The sequence below is a fragment of the Anser anser genome (assembly GCF_964211835.1).
Source record: "Anser anser genome assembly, chromosome: 26".
In the NCBI taxonomy this organism is placed as follows: domain Eukaryota; kingdom Metazoa; phylum Chordata; class Aves; order Anseriformes; family Anatidae; genus Anser; species Anser anser.
The window spans coordinates 4,762,010-4,780,091 of NC_139747.1; the positions used below are offsets into that span (position 1 = coordinate 4,762,010).

Here is an 18,082-nt window from a genome sequence, read left to right on the forward strand (position 1 = left end):
GTCCCATCCCTGTTCCTCTCCCAGTCCCTATACCAGTCCCATCCCCTTTCCTCTCCCAGTCCCCATACTGGTCCCATCCATTCCTGTCCCAGTTCCCATACTGGTCCCATCCATTCCTCTCCCAGTCCCCATACTGGTCCCATCCCCATTCCTTTCCCAGTCCCATCCCAGTCTCCATACTGGTCCCATCCCCGTTCTTCTCCCAGTCCCATCCCAGTTCCCGTACTGGTCCCATCCATTCATCTCCCAGTCCCCATACTGGTCCCGTCCGTTCCTCTCCCAGTCCCATCCCACTCCCCATACTGGTCCCATCCGTTCATCTCCCAGTCCCCATACTGGTCCCATCCGTTCCTCTCCCATCCACCCCAGTCCCCACCCAGGGCCCACCCCGGGCTGCGCGGCCCCGCTGGGTTGGGCCCCCCCGGACGCACCGGGGAGGTTTGGGGCACCGTGGGGCCCCGCGGAGCGCCCTGACCCGCGCCCCCCGCCCAGGCGTCATCCTGTACATCCTGCTGGTGGGCTACCCGCCCTTCTGGGACGAGGACCAGCACAAACTCTACCAACAGATCAAGGCCGGCGCCTACGACGTAAGTCCGGCCCGTTAACCCTGGAACCTAATGAGGGGCGGCGCCGTCACCGGGCGGCCAGGGAGGGAGCTTTGGGCCGCGTCCCCGGGGACACGCAGGGGGGGGCGAAGGGACGCAGCCCGCCCTCTGCCCCCGCCCCGTCTCCCCCCAGTTCCCCTCGCCCGAGTGGGACACGGTCACCCCCGAAGCGAAAAACCTCATCAACCAGATGCTCACCATCAACCCCGCCAAGCGCATCACAGCCCACGAAGCCCTCAAGCACCCGTGGGTCTGCGTAAGTGCTGCCTCCCCCCCCACCCCGACCCCCCCATTTTTCTGGCCGCCCCCGTGGGCTCGCCCTGCCCCGAGGGCCGCCGCCGGCTCGTCCTGACCCCCCCCGTCCCCCGCAGCAACGCTCCACCGTGGCCTCCATGATGCACAGGCAGGAGACGGTGGAGTGCCTGAAGAAGTTCAACGCCCGGAGGAAGCTCAAGGTGAGCCTGGGGGGGGGTGGCCGTGTCCCGGCCGTGTCGTGGTGTCCTCTCGTGTCCCCTGGCCACGTCCCGGTGCCCTGCCGTGTCCCCCGGTCCCGTCCTGCCCGTGCCCGGTGCTTTGCCACGTGTTGCAGTGCCCCCCGGCCGTGTCACAGAGCCCCCCAGCCATGTCACGGTGTCCCCTGGCCATGGCATGGTCCCCTCCTGGCCATGTCCCAGAGCCCCCAGCCACGTCCCAGAGCCCCCCCACCCACGTCCCAGTGCCCTCCAGCCACGTCCCCATGCCCCCAGCCATGTCCCCATGCCCCCAGCCATGTCCCAGAGCCCCCAGCCATGTCCCAGTGCCCCCAACCATATCCCAGTGCCCCCCAGCCATATCCCAGTGCCCCCAGCCATGTCCCAGAGCCCCCAGCCATGTCCCAGTGCCCCCAACCATATCCCAGTGCCCCCCAGCCATATCCCAGTGCCCCCAGCCATGTCCCAGAGCCCCCAGCCATGTCCCAGTGCCCCCAACCATATCCCAGTGCCCCCCAGCCATATCCCAGAGACCCCAGCCACGTCCCAGTGCCCCCCAGCCACGTCCCAGTGCCCCCAGCCACGTCCTAGTGCCCCCAACCATGTCCCAGTGCCCCCCAACCATGTCCCAGTGCCCCCAGCCATGTCCCAGTGCCCCCCAACCATGTCCCAGAGCCCCCAGCCATATCCCAGTGCCCCACCAGCCACGTCCCAGTGCCCCCAGCCACATCCCAGAGCCCCCAGCCATGTCCCAGTGCCCCCCAGCCACGTCCCAGAGCCCCCCAACCATATCCCGGTGCCCCCCAACCATATCCCAGTGCCCCCCAGCCATGACCCAGAGCCCCCAGCCATGTCCCAGTGCCCCCAGCCATATCCCAGTGCCCCCCAGCCATGTCCCAGAGCCCCCAGCCATATCCCAGAGACCCCAGTCACGTCCCAGAGCCCCCAGCCAGGTCCCAGAGCCCCCCAGCCATGTCCCGGTGCCCCTCAACCATATCCCAGTGCCCCCCAGCCATGTCCCAGTGCCCCCCAGCCATATCCCAGTGCCCCCAGCCATGTCCCAGTGCCCCCAGCCATGTCCCAGAGCCCCCCAGCCATGTCCCAGTGCCCCCCAGCCATGACCCAGAGCCCCGAGCCATGTCCCAGTGCCCCCCAGCCATGTCCCAGTGCCCCCCAGCCATGTCCCAGTGCCCCCCAGCCATGACCCAGAGCCCCCAGCCATGTCCCAGTGCCCCCCAGCCATATCCCAGTGCCCCCCAGCCATGTCCCAGAGCCCCCAGCCATATCCCAGTGCCCCCAGCCGTGTCACGGGGTGCCCCCCGGCCGAGTGGCGGTGCCCCCCCGCCACGCGGTGACGCAGGTGCCGTTGCAGGGCGCCATCCTGACCACCATGCTGGCCACCAGGAACTTCTCAGGTGAGCCCCGGCTCCTGCCACCGGCCCCGGGACGCCTCCGCCCGCAGCCGAGCTCCGGGGGCCGCATCCTGCGCCCCCCCCCCAGGCGCTGCCGGCTCCGGCGCCCGGGGCCTCGCCGCCCCCCTTCTCTCTGTCGCTCTTTTTCTCTCTTTCTCCCCCTCCCCACCTCGAACCCCCCTCCCCATTTTCCCACCTCGGCGAGGACGGCGCCGCTGCCGCGACCGGGGGGAGGTTGTGTGTGTGTGCGTGTGTCTGGGGGGGGGGGGGGACACGAGCTGACGGGCGCTTTTGGGGTGGGGTGGGGGGGCACACAGAATCCGTGTGTCCCCCCCCCACCTCCACTGCCCAAAACCGAAATCGGGGGGGCTCCCCCCGGCCCCTCTCCGCTCCCTCGCCTCCGACGGCGCAGGTGGTGCCCGGCCGCGGTGGCGGCGGCGGCGGTGGTGAGGGGGGGGGGGTGTCCGGGACCACCCCCCCCCATCCCGCCCGCCCCCCCCGCCACCCCCCCCACGCTAACGGGCTGTCGCTTCCTTTCTCTCCTCTCTCTCTCCTGCCCGCCCCTGCCCGTCCCTGCCCGCAGTGGGCAGACAGACCACCGCGCCTCCTACAATGTCCGCAGCCGCCTCCGGTGCCCCCCTGGGGTTGGTGGAACAAGGTAGACCCCCCCCCGCCCGACGCCCCCCCCCCCCCTTAAAACACCCCCCGCCTGCTTGCCTCTGGTCCCCGTCCTCTTCCTCTTCCTCCCACCCCGCCGGGTCTTGGGGTCCCCTCCTCGGAAATGGGAGCGCACGCATGGCCCCCCCCCCCAACAAGCCTGTGCCCCCCCCCCCCCCGCCGGCCTTTCCTGCGCCCCCCCCCCGGGGCTGGGAAATGTCACCGCTGCTGGCACCCGGCGCCCCCTCCCCAACACCGCAGCGCTTTTGTCATGTCCCCGTCCCCCCCCCCCCCAACCCAGCCCTGGGGGCCATTTCGGAGTGCTTGGCCCCATGGGACCCCCCCATGGCACCCGGGACCCCTGCGGTACCTGGGGACCCCAGTAGTAAATGGGGCCCCCCCCCATGGCACTTGGGACCCCCGTAGTACATGGGACCCCTGTGTCACCTGGGACCCCCATGGCACACGGGACCCCCGTGGTACCTGGGACACCCCCCCCCAGGTCCCCCGGGACCCCCCGTCCCACCCAGGACCCCACAGTACATGGGACCCCCATGGCACGTGGGACCCCCATAGTACCTGGGACCCCAATAGTAAATGGGACCCCCGTGGCACCTGGGACCCCCCCCCAGGACCCCCATGGTACCTGAGACTGCCATGCCACCCAGGACCCCATAGTACATGGGAACCCCATGGCTCCTGGGACCCCCCCAGGACCCCCATGGCACCCCAGTCCCACCCAGGACCCCCATAGTACCCGGGACCCCCATGGCTCCTGGGACCCCAATAGTAAATGGGACCCCTGTGGCACCTGGGACCCCCCCCCATGGTACTTGGGACCCCCCAGGACCCCCATGGCACCCCCATCCCACCCAGGACCCCTCTGGTACCAGGGACCCTCACGGTACGTGGGACCCCATGGGACCCCCGGGGCACCCAGGACCCCCCCCCCATGGCACCCAGGACCCCCCTGGTACCTGTGCCCCCCCCATAGCACCACCCCCCCCCCAGCACCCAGCCCCCCGCCAGGCTCCACGATAGCATGTGGCCATGGTGGGAGGGGGGGGGCTCAGGGAGAATTTGGGGGCTGCCCCCCCCCTTTTGGGGAGGTGCCCCCCCCCCATCACTGCTGCTCCATCCCATGGCATCGCCCCGCTGCCGGGGGGGGGGGGCGGGGGGCTGCACCCATGCATGGGGGGGGCTGCACCCACACATGGGGGGGCTGCATGGCTGCATGGGGTGTCACTGCTGTATGGGGGGGGTCACTGCTGCATGGGGGGGGGTCATTGCCCAAGGGGGGGGTCTGCACCGCCGCATGCCCCCGCACGGCTTCCAGCGCGCTGCAGCCGGTGTTTGTGGCGCCGCGAAACACTCGGCGGGTCTTAAACCCCCCCACGGCGAGCCCCCCCCCCCGCCCCCCCCTCAGAATGGGGACCCCCCCCCCGATGGCTCTGGTTTAGACCCCGACCTCTCAGCGCCGCAGCCAGCTCTGCCCCCAGCCCGCTTCCCGAGGAGGGCCCGGACCCCCGGGGGACCCGTGGGGACACGGCTGTGTCACGGGGGTGTCCCCGTGTCCCCCCCCCACCCCCCCAATCCTCCCCCATCCCCGTCCCCCCCCCCCTTCCAAAGGCCCGTCCCGGTGCCGTCACCGGCCGCCCCCCCCCCCCTTGTCACCCCCCCAGCCCCAAAGGGGTCCCCTCCGGTGCCACCGGGCCTGGAGGAGCGATGCCGAGGACGCCAGCACCGGAGGGGGGGGGGACCTGCCAGCACGGCCCCCCCCACGGCGCCACCTCTGTCACCCCCCCGTGCCCCCCCCGAGGTCAGGCTAGGAGTGACAGATGCCACCACCACGTCCCCGCCTGCGGGGTCCCGGGGCTGCGCCGCCGCCTGCTCTCAAGACGATTTTTTGGGTCTTTTTCTCGTTTTTTAACCCATTCCCCCCCCCCCCCCCCCAAATCCCCCCCCTTTCTCTCTCTCTCTCGCCCCCCCCTTCCCCCCCCCCTCTCTTTCTCTCTCTCTCTCTCGCTTTCCTCTCTGCATTTCTCCAAGGTAAGCCAACCCCCGGCTCCCCGCTTCGCCCCCCCCCCCGGTGCCCCCCCCCGGGGCGCTGCCGGGCGGGGGGGGGGGACGGTGGCCCTGTCCCCAGGGTGGGGGCACGCCGCTGACGCTCTGCTTTCCCCCCCCCCCCCCCCGCAGCAGCTAAGAGCCTGCTCAACAAGAAAGCCGACGGCGTCAAGGTGAGGGGACGCTGGGGGGGGGCACGGGGGGGGGGGTCACGACCCCTCCCACGCCATCACTGAGCCCCCCCCCCCCCCCAAATTTCTCCCCCCGCAGCCCCAGACCAACAGCACCAAAGGCAGCGCCGGCGTCACCAGCCCCAAGGGGACGCTCCCGCCGGCGGCGCTGGTAGGTGCCCCCCCCCCCCCCCCACCTGCCGTGTCCCCAGGGGGGGGGCCACGAGGAGCCGGGCCCCTTCGTGCCCCCCCGCGCCCCCCCCCCCCCCCACCATCCCACCATCCCATCGCATCCATCGCCATGCTCGTCCCGGGCGTCCCCAGAACCACCGGCAGCCGGGGGGGGACCTTCCTCGCGGCCCCCCCCCCACCCCCCCTCCAGCCAATGTGGCCGGCACGATGGGTGCAGGATGCGGCCACGGGGATGGGCACAGCACCAGGACCCTGCCGGGACGGTGGGTGCAGGATGCGGCCCTGGGGACAGGGACGGGGCAGCACCAGGACCCGGCTCATCAGGTGGGTGCAGGGTGTGGGGATGGCACCAGGACCCAGGTGCAGTGCAGGATGCGGCCCTGCGGACGGGGATGGGGATGGCCACCAGGACCCGGCTCATCAGGTGGGTGCAGGGTGTGGGGATGGCACCAGGACCCAGGTGCAGCGCAGGATGCGGCCCTGCGGACGGGGATGGGGATGGCCACCAGGACCCGGCTCATCAGGTGGGTGCAGGATGCGGCCACGGGGATGGAGACGGCACCAGGACCCAGGTGCAGCGCAGGATGCGGCCATAGGGATGGGGACCAGGACCCTGCCGGGACGGTGGGTGCAGGATGTGGCCATGGGGAGGGGGATGGGGACAGCCCCAGGACCCAGGTGCAGTGCAGGATGCGGCCACGGGGACAGGGATGGCCGCTGGGACCCAGCTCACCAGGTGGGTGCAGGATGCGGCCCCGGGGACAGGGACGTGCACCAGGACCCGGCTGAGGTGCAGGATGCGGCCGCGGGCAGGGGGACGGGCACCAGGACCCGGCTCACCAGGTGGGTGCAGGATGCGGCCCGGGGGGGGCGCCCACCACGACGACCCTGGCAGGACGCGGGCACGGGGCCGCCCCCGCGGTGCGCCCGGCACGGTGGGTGCAGGATACGGGCAGGGGGCCCCCCCCCCCCGCCCCCAAATCCCCCCCCCGCCCAGGGGTCCACTAGGCTCTCACCCCTCCTCTGCCTCCCTCTGCTCTCTCCCAATTAAACCATCGGGCTTGCGCTGGACTAACGACTCTGCTTCTCTCCCCCCTCCCGCCCTCCCCACCCTGCTCTGGGTCTGTGCCCCCCGTCCGCGTGCCCCCCCCCAAATTTCCCCCCCCTCCCACTGCTGTGCTCTGGTCTCTCCTCGCCTCCTCTCCCCTCTCTCCTCGCCTTCCTCTGTCTCTCTTCCTTCTCCTGTAGGAGCCTCAAACTACCGTAATTCATAACCCAGTGGACGGCATTAAGGTATTGCTGCCCCCCCCGGGGCCGTGACCCCCCCCCCCTTATTTTATCCCCCTCCCCCTTTTTTTCTCTCTCTCTCTCTCTCTCTTTCTCTCTCCGCTTTCCGCCTCCATCCTCCCCGCGCATCTCCCATCTCCGCGGGGCCGGGCGGGCTGGGGGCTCGCGGCTGGGGCCAGGGAGGGGTCGGGGCGCGGGGGCTCCCCGTGTCCCTGCGTCGCCCGCGGAGCCGGCACCCCGCGGCCGGGGCGTGCGGACTCCCCCCTTCCCCCGGTGGGTGCTGACACCCCCTCCCCTCCTGCCCCCCCCCCCGTCTCTCCCTCTGCACCGCCGCCCTCCCGCTGGCAGGAGTCGTCCGACAGCACCAACACCACCATCGAGGATGAGGACACGAAAGGTGACGGGGGCGCGGAGGGCGGGGGTGGAGCTGGGTGGCACTGGGATGGCACTGGGATGCACTGGGACAGCACTGGGATGCATTGGAGGGCATTGGAATGGCACTGGGATGCACTGGGATGGCTCTGGGATGCACTGGAATGAATTTGAGGGCATTGGAATGGCACTGGGATGCACTGGGATGGCATTGGGTTGCACTGGGATGCATTTGAGGGCATTGGCATGGCACTAGGATGGCACTGGGATGCACTGGAATGCATTTGAGGGCATCGGAATGGCACTGGGATGCATTGGAATGGCACTGGGTTGCACTGGGATGGCACTGGGATGCATTGGAGGGCATTGGAATAGCACTGGGATGGCACTAAGAGGCACTGTGTGCATTGGAATGGCACTGGGATGCACTGGGATGGAGCTGGGATGCGTTGGGGTGCATTGGAATGGCACTGGGATGGCACTAGGAGGCACTGGGATTCATTGGAATGCCCTGAGATGGTGCTAGGAAGCACTGGGATGGAGCTGGGGTGCACTGGGATTACTCTAGGATGTATTGGAATGGTACTGGAATGCACTGGGATGGAGCTGGGATGCATTGGGGTGCGTTGGAATGACATTGGAATGGCGCTAGGAGGCACTGGGATGCATTGGAATGGTACTGGAATGCACTGGGATGGAGCTGGGATGCACTGGGATGCATTGGAATGGCACTGGGATGCGCTAGGATGCACTGGAATGGCGCTGGGATGCATTGGGATATGTTGGAATGGCACTGGGATGCACTGGGATGGCACTGGGATGGAGCCAGGATGCACTGGGATGCACTGGGATGGTACCAGGGTGCACTGGGATGGACGTAGGATGCATTGTGATGGCACTGGGATGCATTGGGGTACACTGGGATGGACCTAGGGTGTATTGGATGGCACTGGGATGCACTGGGATGGCACCAGAATGCGTTACGGTGCACTGGGATGGCATGGGAGTGCACTGGGACACATTGAGCTAACGCTGGGCTGCACTGGGACATGGTGGCATGGCACTGGGATGAACTGGCATGCCCTGGGGTATCATGGAGCAGTACTGGAATATACTGGAGTGGCACTGGAATGCTTTGAGATGCACGGTGTCACACTGGGATGCAATAAGTTGGCACTGGGATGCACTGGAATGACTCGGGGATGCAGTGGGATGGCACCGAGGCGACTTGACATGCACGGAAATGGCACTGGGATGCACTGGGTGGAACTGGGGGGTGCTGGGACCCACTGGGAAGCAGTAGGCTGGTACTGCAGTGCACTGGAATGGAACTGGGATGTGTTGGGATGCACTGGAATGGCACTGGGATACAGCAGGATGGCGCTGAATGTGCCGAGATGCACTGGGACAAACTGGAGTGTAATGTTATGCGTTGGAATAGCGCTGGGTCAAACTGGGATGGAACTGGACTGTGCTGGAATGCACTGGCATGGCACTGGGATGACACCGGGGCAGCTTTGGGCTGCACTGGGACGCATTGGGGTGGCACTGGGAGGGACCGTAATGTGCCTGGGTGCCTAGCCTGGCACTGGGGTGCCCTGAGGCTCACTGGTGTGCAGTAAGGTGGCACTGGGATGGAACTGGGGTGCCTCGGCATGGCCTTAGGATCCACTGGGGTGTACTGGAATGGCTCTGGGGTGGCACCAGGTTGCATTATGGTGCACTGGGATGGCACGGGGTTGTACTGGTATGCACTGGGGTGGCACTGGGGGGCACTGGGAAACACTGGAGTGTGCTGGGGTGGCACTGAGATGCATTGGCATGGCACTGAGGGACACTGGGGTGCACTAGGATGGCACTGGGAATGCATTGGGATGTGCTGGGGTGGCACTGGGATGCTTTGAGACAGATGGGGATACAACAGGATGGAACTGGGCTGTGCTGGAATGCACTAGCGTGGTACTGGGAGGCACTGGGATGCAATAGGAAGGCAGTGTAGTGCATTGTCATAGAACTGGGATGCACTGGAACGCCACTGGGACGCACTGGTGTGCGTGTTGGTGTTGGGATGCACTGAGCCACACTGGGATGTACTGGAGTGGCACTGGGATGGCACTGGAACACATTGAGGTGACACTGGGATGGCACTGGAATGCACTGGAATGGCACTGGTTTGTACTGGGATGTTACTGGAATGCAGTGGGATTGCACCAGGATGGATCTGTGGTGTATTGGAATGCACTGGGACACACTGGAATGCGGCGGGATGGCACTGGCATGCACCGGGACGCATCAGAGTGCACTGGAGTGACACTGGGATGTACTGGGGTGCGATGGGACGGCACTGGGCTGTGTTGTGATGCGCTTGCATGGAACTGGGATCTGTTGAAATGCACTGGATGGTACTGGGAGGCACTGGGACGTGCTGGGAGGGACGGCTGCTGGAGGTGGGGGCGAGGGCACCGGGGCCAGGGCGTGTGGAGTCCCCTCTGCCCGTCCCCAGGGGCCGTCCGTCTGTCCCCGTGTCCCCATCAGCCACGTGTCTGTGTGTCCCCACGTCCTGAGTGTCCGTCCCCGTGTCCTGCGTCTGTCCCCATGTCCTGTGCGTTGTCCCTGTGTCCCCATGTCTGTCCCCATGTCCTGTGCGTTGTCCCTGTGTCCCCGTGGCTCTGTCCCCACGGTCCGTGTGTCCGTCCTCATGGGCCATGTGTCTGTCCCCATGCCCCCGTGGCTCTGTCCCCACGGTCTGTGTCCCTGTCCCCCCCCGACATGTCCCCTCCCCATGTCCCCTGTGTCCCCACGTCCCACCCCTCCACCCCACAGCTCGTGTCCGTCCCCAGCCCCTCTCCCTGTGTCCGTCTGTCCCCAGCCTGGCTCCTTCGGCACCTTCCTCCTCCTCCTCCTCCTCCTCCTCCCGGGGTCCCCTGGGCACCCCGCTGTGGTTCGGGGCCGTGACCCCCCCCCGTGTCCCCCCCCCAGCCCGCAAGCAGGAGATCATCAAGATCACGGAGCAGCTCATCGAGGCCGTCAACAACGGGGACTTCGAGGCCTACGCGTGAGTGGGGGCCGGGCGGGGGGTCTGAGGGGGTCCTGGGGGTGGGGGGGTCAGGGGCTCACGCGCTGCCTTGCAGGAAGATCTGCGACCCGGGGCTCACCTCCTTCGAGCCCGAGGCCTTGGGCAACCTGGTGGAGGGCATGGACTTCCACCGCTTCTACTTTGAGAACTGTGAGTGCCCGGCCTGCCCGGCCCTGCCTGCTCCTGCCTGCTCCTGCCTGTCCCTTCCCTGTCCCTGCCTGTCCCTGCCTGTCCCTGCCCGGCCCTGCCTGCTCCTGCCTGTTCCTTCCCTGTCCCTGCCTGTCCCTTCCCTGTCCCTGCCCGTCCCTGCCCACTCCTGCCCATCCCTGCTCGTCCCTTCCCTGTCCCTGCCTGTCCCTTCCCTGTCCCTGCCCATCCCTGCCCGCTCCTGCCCATCCCTGCTCGTCCCTTCCCTGTCCCTTCCTGCTCCTGCCTCTCCCTGCCCGTCCCCGTGTCCCCCGTCCTGCCCACCCCCTGCCCGTGTCCCTTCTGCCTGCCCTGCCTGCGCCCTGCCTGGGTCCTTCCTGGTGCTCCTGCCTGCATTTCTGCCCGTGTCCCTGCCCGTGTCCCTGCCTGAATTCCTGCCCGTGCTCCTCCCTGCCTGCTTGCCACCTGCCCGCATCCCTGCCCGTGCTCCTGCCTGCACCCTTGCCTGTATCCCTGCCCGCATCCTTGCTGCTACTGCTCCTGCAGCCTTACCCGGGTCCTTGTTGGTAGCCCTGCCCGGATCCTTGTGGATATCCCTGCCCGCACCCCTGCCTGTGGCCTTGTTGGTGCTCCTGCCTGCCCCCTGCCTGTGTTCCTCCGTGCCTGCCTGCCTGGGTGTCTGCCCTGCCCGTACCCCTGCCCGTGCCCGTACCTCTGCCCATATCCCCACCTGCCCTCATACCCCTGCCCGTACCCCTGCCCGTACCCCTACCCCTACCCCTGCCCGTACCCCTGCCCGTACCCCTGCCCGTACCCCTGCCCCTACCCCTGCCCGTACCCCTGCCCGTACCCCTACCCCTACCCCTGCCCGTACCCCTGCCCGTGCCCGTACCCCTGCCCGTACCCCTGCCCCTACCCCTGCCCGTACCCCTGCCCGTACCCCTGCCCCTACCCCTGCCCGTACCCCTGCCCGTACCCCTGCCCCTACCCCTGCCCGTACCCCTGCCCGCCCCACGCGCTGACGGGCTGCCCGCAGTGCTGTCCAAGAACAACAAGCCGATCCACACGACCATCCTGAACCCCCACGTGCACGTCATCGGGGAGGACGCCGCCTGCATCGCCTACATCCGCCTCACGCAGTACCTGGACGCGCAGGGCCGCCCGCGCACCAGCCAGTCGGAGGAGACGCGCGTCTGGCACCGCCGCGAGGGCAAGTGGCAGAACGTCCACTTCCACGGCTCCGGGGCGCCCGTCGCCCCCCTCCAGTGAAGGTGAGGGCGGCGGAGGGGGGGGGCCCATGAGGCCGCCGGCCCCCCCCAATCTCCCCCCCCCGGAAAAAAAAAAAAAAAAAAAAGGAAAAAAAAAAAAAACGACCACCCTGAGAACCCAAACCTCAGCCTGAGAACCCAAACCTCAGCCTGAGACCCCCCCCAAGCCTGAAACCGCCCCCCCCAGCCTGAAAGCCCCCCAGCCTGAGACCCCCCCCCAGCCTGAGACCCCCCTTCTCAGCCTCAGACCCCCCCCCCAGCCTGGGTCCGGCCCGACGGAGATGCAGCCGCGGTCCCGGAGCACGCGTCCGCATGCCTGTGCCCCCCCCCTCCCCCCCCCCCCATTCTTCCCAGTGCCTGCGTTTGCAGAAAAAGGAGGGAAAAAAAAAAAAAAAAAAGACAAAAAAAAGCAAAAACGACGAATAGAAAAAAAAAATAATTTCCAAAAATTAAATCGTCATCTCACACAGACCCCGACCGACGTGCTGGGGGGGGGGGGGGCTGCCGGAGCCTGCGGTGAGACCCCGAACCCCCCCCCCCCCCCCCCAACCCCGTTCCCCCTCTGCCCCCCGAAGCCCGTCTGCGCCGGGCCGGGGGGGGGGTTCGCCCGGCCCCCCCCTCGCCCCCCCGGCTGTGCTCGTGGAGTTTCGCTGTCGCTGGTGGTGGATGTTCGTTCTTTGGGCTCCGCTTTCGCTCGCCCCCCCCCTCCCCGGGCCCCTGTACATAGAGAGAGCTCTTTATTTTTGAATTCCCGCGGGAGCAGCCGGTGCCCCCCCCTCTTCAACCCCCCCCCCCCCCCCCCCCAAAAAAAAAAATCCCCCCCCACCTTCCCAAAGCGTGGGGCCGGGGCTGTTCCCGCAGCCCCCGGGGGGGGGGAGAGCCGGGTGCTGGGGTTTGGGGGGGGGGGGGGGGGGGAATGGGGGAGAAATTTTTGGATTTTTTTGGGGGGGGGTCCCAGCCCAAGGGGTGGGGAGGGGGGGGGCTTGGGGGCGATCCAGCCAGCACCGAGGCAGCGTCGAAAGCACTTTAGACTAAGAGAGCGGGTCTCTTAGGGGGCACAGGCTGCTCCGCCGGCTGCCGGCCCCCCCCGGGCCCCCCCCCAGCACCAAGGGCGCTGCTCCCCCCGCACCCCGGCCCCGCGCCCCCAGGGAGGGGGCTCACCGCTACAAGAGGGGAGGGGGGGGCTTCACCCCAACCGCCCCCTCCCCAAATTTCTGCCCCCCCCATCTCCCCCAAGGCGTCCCCTCCTCGCACTCCCGTCGCTGGGGGCTGTTTGTGGCTGGGGGGGGGTTGGGGGGGCGGGGGGGGGGCAGCTTTTTACTTTCTGCATGCCCTGCGCGCGGGAGCACCCCGCTGTCTGTCGAGGAGCTGAGCTGAGCTGTTACCGTCCCTGAATGCTGGTGGAGCGCTGCCAGATTTCTCTCCCCTCTCCTCCCCCTTTTTCTCTCGTTCTTTTCCGTTCCCCCCCCCCCCCCAACTTTTCTCTATTCCCCCCCCCACACCCGGCATATTGCCCCCCCCCCCCCCTTCGTCTTTTCTTTCTGAGCCTTGTAAGTGTTAACAGATGACTCTGATTTCGTTTTTGTCTCGGGAAAAACTGCAAATAAATTACGAGGAAAAACAACTGCCAAACACCCCCCCCCCCCCGGGGGGGGGGAGAGACAAGGCTGAGTGTTGCTGCACCCCCAGACGTGGTGCCCCCCCCACCCCGGGCCCGATCCTGCCCCCCCACGGAGCCCAACCAGGCCACGACCGTCACAGAGAACTTTATCGGCCGCAGCACGGCTGCGACAGGCGGCGCCGATCACGATACAGCCCCGAGCGAAAGCTGCGCCCGTCCCACCGAGGCCGGGGGGGGGCCCCGAGGCTGAGCCCCCCCCCACACACACCCCCCCGGGGCTGAGGGAGGGGGGAACGGGGAACCCCCCCGGCCCAGCTGGCTCCCACCCGCCCCCCAGGAACAGGGGGTAACGGGGGGCTGGGACCCACCGAAGGGGGGCAGCCCCATGGCACAGAGCCCCCCCCCACCCAGGGAGGGGGCGTGGGGGCCGACCCCGCGTGCCCCCCCCCCAAGGGGATGCAGCCCCACACCGAGCAGCCCCGGCCAGCCCCCACACAAAGCACTTCCCTTCTCCCCCCCACCCCCCCGGGGACACAGATGTGTAAAAGCCCCCCCCCACCAGCTCCCCCCCACCCCCCCTCCAGGCCCCGTGCTTGGAGCCTGGGGGGGTCCCCAAGCCCCCCCGGGGCTGGCAGCGCCGAGGCACTCGCTGGTGTTAGAGGCGGCGGTGCGGGGATGGGCACAGCGCGGCCCGAGCTGCGCCGGGGGAGGGCGAGGGCTGGGCGGGGGGGCTCAGCGCCTCAGCCCCCGCTCAGCACCGAGAACCGGGCACGGCCGCGGTGCCCGGGGGCGGGGGGGGGGCCCGGCCCGAGCGGCGGCCCCCACCGAGCAGCCCAGGAGCCGCCGGGGTTCTGCGCTCAGTCCTGGGGGAGGCCGAGATGCGAGGAGGGGGGCGAGGGCCTGGCGGGCCCGGGGCAGGAGCCCCCCCGCGGGGGGGTCACATCACCGCACAGCACGAGTTCTGCTTCCGCGCCTGGCGAGAGGGGAGGGAACGCGGCGTCGGGGCCCGGAGCCGCGCGGCGCGGCCGTCCCGGCCCCGGTCCCCCGCTGGCCGCGGAGGCCGAGGGCACGGCCCCGTGACGGGGGCTGGAGGCCGCGGTCCGGCACCCGGGCACCCCAAATCCCAAATGGGAGCGGGGGCCGGGTTTGGGGAGGGGGCCGAGGAGCTCCGCCAGCCAGGTTCGGGCAGCCGAGCTCCCTGCCCGACCCCACGTCCCGCACCACCGGGGCTCCTCCTGCCCCTCTCACGGCCCCAAACCCACCCCCGGCCCGCCGGGGACCCTCCCCGGGTGCAGGAGGGACCGGCGCCGCACTCACGGTTTTGTAGAAGGCTTTCGACTGCGCCCCCAGCACCTCCGACTTGGACACCAGGTCGTCCAGCTTCTCCCCGCGCTCCAGCAGCGACTCCATGGTGTTGTGCTGCGCGAAGGAACGGGCGCCGGGCGCGCCGTCGGCACTCGGGGGCCCCGCCGCCGCGCCCCGAAACCGGGCGAGAGCACCCGGGGGGGAGGGAGCGGGGCCAGCCCCCGTCCCCGCCGTCCTCACCAGGATGATTTTGGTCTCGTCCAGCTCCGCCTGCACTCTGGTCATCGGGTCGGCGTCGCGGGGGTTCTGGCGGAGGAACGAGGGCGGCGTCGGGCCAGCAGCCCCCACCACCCCGGGGGGGGGGGGGGCGGCCGCGCGGCACGGGGCCCCTACCTGGTACTTGCTGAGGTACCCGTCCAACGCCGCGTAGCTGATGGTGCCGGGGGACCCCGAGGGCCACTCCGCCCTGCTCACCTGCCTGCTGAACTCGTCCAGCACCTGCGAGCGAGGGAGCGCCCGGCGTCGCCGCCCGGGCTCCTCCCCGCAGCTCCCCGCGAGCGAGGCCGAGCCCCTGCCCCGCTTGTGGCGGTGGCGGCGGGGGCCAGCTCCCCGCCGAACCCCGAGCCGCGCCGGGCGCTCCAGAGGCTGGGGCCGGGGCCGGCTGCGGTGCGGAGCCACCGGGCAGAGCCGAGCCAAAACACCACCAGACCCCGCCGAGCTCAGCCCCGACAATGCCCCCCCTGCCCCCGGCTCACCAGCAGGGATCGTTTCTTCCTCACGCCGCGAGCGGACCCCAATTTGGGAAGCCCCCCCCCGAATTCCCCGCCGTGCCCGAGGCGCCGCCGGCCGCGCCGCTCACCTTGTCCAGCAAGGTGAAGCAGACCCGCTGCGGGTACTCGTTATCGGCGATCACCACGCCGGCCAGCCCGTCGCTCCGCACGTACACGTGGCACAGGTACTCTGGGCAGAGAGGCGGCGTCGGGAAGGGGGGGGGCAGCTCTGGAGCCCCCCCCCCCAGCGCCCAACGCCTGCCCCCGGCCCCCGCTTCCACCGCCAGCGGATGGCACCGGGAGGTTTCCGGCCACCGGCGGTCGCGCTGGGCCGGCGGGAAGGGCTCGGGGAGGGCGGCGAGCCCCAGGCTCGGCCCCACGGGCCCAGCCTGCCCCCAAACCTCTCGGCGTTCGCCCAGGGAAGGGGGCGCGAGGGGGGGCGTCGCACCTCGGAGCGCGGCCACGCGCTCACCTTGCTCCTTGACGGAAGCCCGGCTGCCCAGCTGCGAGCGCTCCACGATCAGCTGGCTGGTGAAGGTCATGAACTCCTGCACGCTGCAAGCACACGGCGCCGCTCGCACCCGGCCCCCGGCCGCAGGGTGGCGCGGGGCAGCCCCGGCCCTTCCCCACCGCCCCTTCCCCTCCAACCCCCCCAGGACGCTCGCGCTCCCATGCGCTAGACCCGAGTCGAGTCAGGTCAGGAAACGGCCCCAAGCCCACGCTCCAGCCCTGCCAGGCAGACTTTTGCATAACCCCCTTTTTTTTGTTGTTGTTGTTTCTTTTCCTCACCCCGCAATAAATCAGAGGCCAAAAGCTGTGAGGGAGCAGAAATAAATCTGCTCCGTCCCGGGCGCGCTGGAAGCGGCGAGCGCTCAGCCACAGCGCTCCCGGTGGGAAGCGGCAGCGCCAGGGGCTCCCCGAGGGGCTGACGCCGGGCCCCAACTCGTGCCGTGGCCGCGGGACACAGCCCCCACGGGGTGGGGGGGGGGACCGGCAGATAAATTCACAGCCTATCCCCGCTGACAGCAGGCCCCGGGGCGCCAAAGCCCAGGGGTAAGCTGCTCCCGAGGCAGGCAGCGAGCGGCGCTGGGGTTGGGGAGCAGCGAGGCCCCCAGAGCCGCCCCCGCTGGCTCCTTCCCCTCGCACGCTCGGCCACGGGGGCATTTTTCGGAGCCCCTCGCTGCAGCGTTCCCCTCAGCGCCGGGACCGCAGAGTCAAACGTGCCCAAAAAAACCTTGGCAGGGGGCCGGGAAACGCCCCGGGTGCCGCAGCCGACAGCCCCCGGCCGCCTCCACGAGTGGGGGGGCGGCTGGAGCCGGTCCCCCGGGGGAGCGCCGAGGGCTGAACCGGCCCAGCCGGGGCTGAGCCCAACGTCCCCGGGGGCACCGGGGGGAGGCAAGGCGATGCCCTGCGGCCACCTAGTGAGGACGGGGGCTGCCGTGAGTCCCCAGCAGGGCTTGTCCCGGTGCCGGCACCGTCACGCGGGGCCCGACCTGGATCTCTGGAAGAAGCTGAAGGTGGAGACGTCGTAGGCGGCCTTCAGCAGCTGCACCCGGGGCTCGCCCTTGTACAGCACGCTCAGACTGTACAGCCTCATGGCGCGGCGCTGCGGGGACAGGGGTCAGCGGGCCCCGCCGGCACCAGGAAGGCACCGGGACCCCCAGAGCCCCCCGGGACCCCCCAGGGATCCCCCAGACCCCTCCGGGACACCCCCCCCAAAGCCCACTGGGACCCTATGGGGGCTGCATGGGGACCCCCCCAGACCCCAATGGGACCCTGTTGGGACCCCCCAGAGCCTTCCTGGACCCCCTCCCCCGAGCCCACTGGGACGCCCCAGGGACCCCCCCCAGACCCCTCCAGGACCCCGCAGACCCCATCGGGACCCTATGGGGAACGCACGGGGACCCCCAGACCCCAATGGGACCCCGCTGGGACCCCCCAGAGCCCTTCGGGACCCTCCAGCCACCCCCCGGGACCCCCCCACGACTCACCCAGACCCCCCCGGGACACTACCGGGCCCCACCGGGCCCCACCAAACCCCCCCAGGTCCCACCGGGACCCCGGCGACACCCCCCAAACCCCCCCGAGACCCTCCCCGGACAGCACCGGGCCCCACCGAACCCCGCCGGGGCACCCCCGGACCCCACCCAGACCCTACCGGGGCCCCCCGGGAGCCCCCCGGACCCCCCGGGGCTACCCCAAGCCCACCCGAGCCCCCCCGGGACACCCCCAGGGCTCCACCCGGCCCCGCCCCCCCGCCCGGTACCGGCGGCTGCGGACTCGCAGCGAGGAGGCGGCGGCCGACCGGAGCGCTCCCGACCCGGAAGCAGAAAGGGACCGGCCGGAAGTGCCCCCGGCCCCGGTTACTGCCACGGGGCCGCGCCCAGCCTGCGCACGCGCAGCACGCAGCCCGCCCGCCCCGCGGCTCCCGGCCAATGAGAGCGCGGCTCTCCTGAAGGCCCCGCCCACGGCCGCGAGCGGCCCCGCCCCCGAGCCGGGAGGCCAATCGGCGGCGCCGTGGCGTCATGGGGGGGCGGGGCTCCCTGCAGGGAGCTGATGGGGGCTCGAGCCTAGCGAGGGGGCGGGGTTTCGTAGGTGGGCGGGGCCTGGTGTGTGGGCGTGGCTCCGCCAGTGGCTGGGGCGCTGTGATTTGTGGGCGTGGCTTT

General features: G+C 69.7%; 2 protein-coding genes across 10 annotated transcripts; one reads left to right on the top strand and one right to left on the bottom strand.

Annotated features, from left to right (window-relative positions):
- Positions 1–127: 127 nt before the first annotated feature.
- CAMK2B (calcium/calmodulin dependent protein kinase II beta) lies at positions 128–12,422 on the top strand. Of its 8 annotated transcripts, none has more exons than XM_083811889.1 (12): positions 128–587; positions 739–861; positions 977–1,060; positions 2,448–2,490; positions 3,071–3,145; positions 5,341–5,381; positions 5,479–5,550; positions 6,819–6,863; positions 7,206–7,254; positions 10,209–10,284; positions 10,361–10,455; positions 11,489–12,420. In XM_083811889.1, the coding sequence occupies exons 2-12, from the start codon at positions 796–798 to the stop codon at positions 11,719–11,721; spliced, it is 879 nt and encodes a 292-aa protein (XP_083668015.1). In that variant the 5' UTR covers positions 128–587; positions 739–795; the 3' UTR covers positions 11,722–12,420. The 8 variants fall into 8 exon arrangements, with proteins under 8 accessions (XP_083668015.1, XP_083668020.1, XP_083668016.1 ...); XM_083811890.1 differs by having other exon boundaries at positions 130–587; positions 5,344–5,381; positions 11,489–12,419; XM_083811894.1 differs by lacking the exon at positions 3,071–3,145 and having other exon boundaries at positions 5,344–5,381; positions 11,489–12,422.
- Positions 12,423–13,470: 1,048 nt separating this feature from the next.
- YKT6 (YKT6 v-SNARE homolog) lies at positions 13,471–17,840 on the bottom strand. Of its 2 annotated transcripts, XM_083811898.1 has the most exons (8): positions 17,683–17,840; positions 16,910–17,022; positions 15,889–15,971; positions 15,506–15,606; positions 15,040–15,144; positions 14,887–14,952; positions 14,659–14,760; positions 13,471–14,314 (listed from the first exon to the last, which is right to left on the bottom strand). In XM_083811898.1, exons 2-8 carry the CDS (start codon positions 17,011–17,013, stop codon positions 14,279–14,281), a joined length of 597 nt encoding a protein of 198 aa, XP_083668024.1. In that variant the 5' UTR covers positions 17,014–17,022; positions 17,683–17,840; the 3' UTR covers positions 13,471–14,278. The 2 variants fall into 2 exon arrangements, with proteins under 2 accessions (XP_083668024.1, XP_083668025.1); XM_083811899.1 differs by lacking the exon at positions 17,683–17,840 and having other exon boundaries at positions 16,835–16,954.
- Between the last annotated feature and the right edge of the window lie 242 nt (positions 17,841–18,082).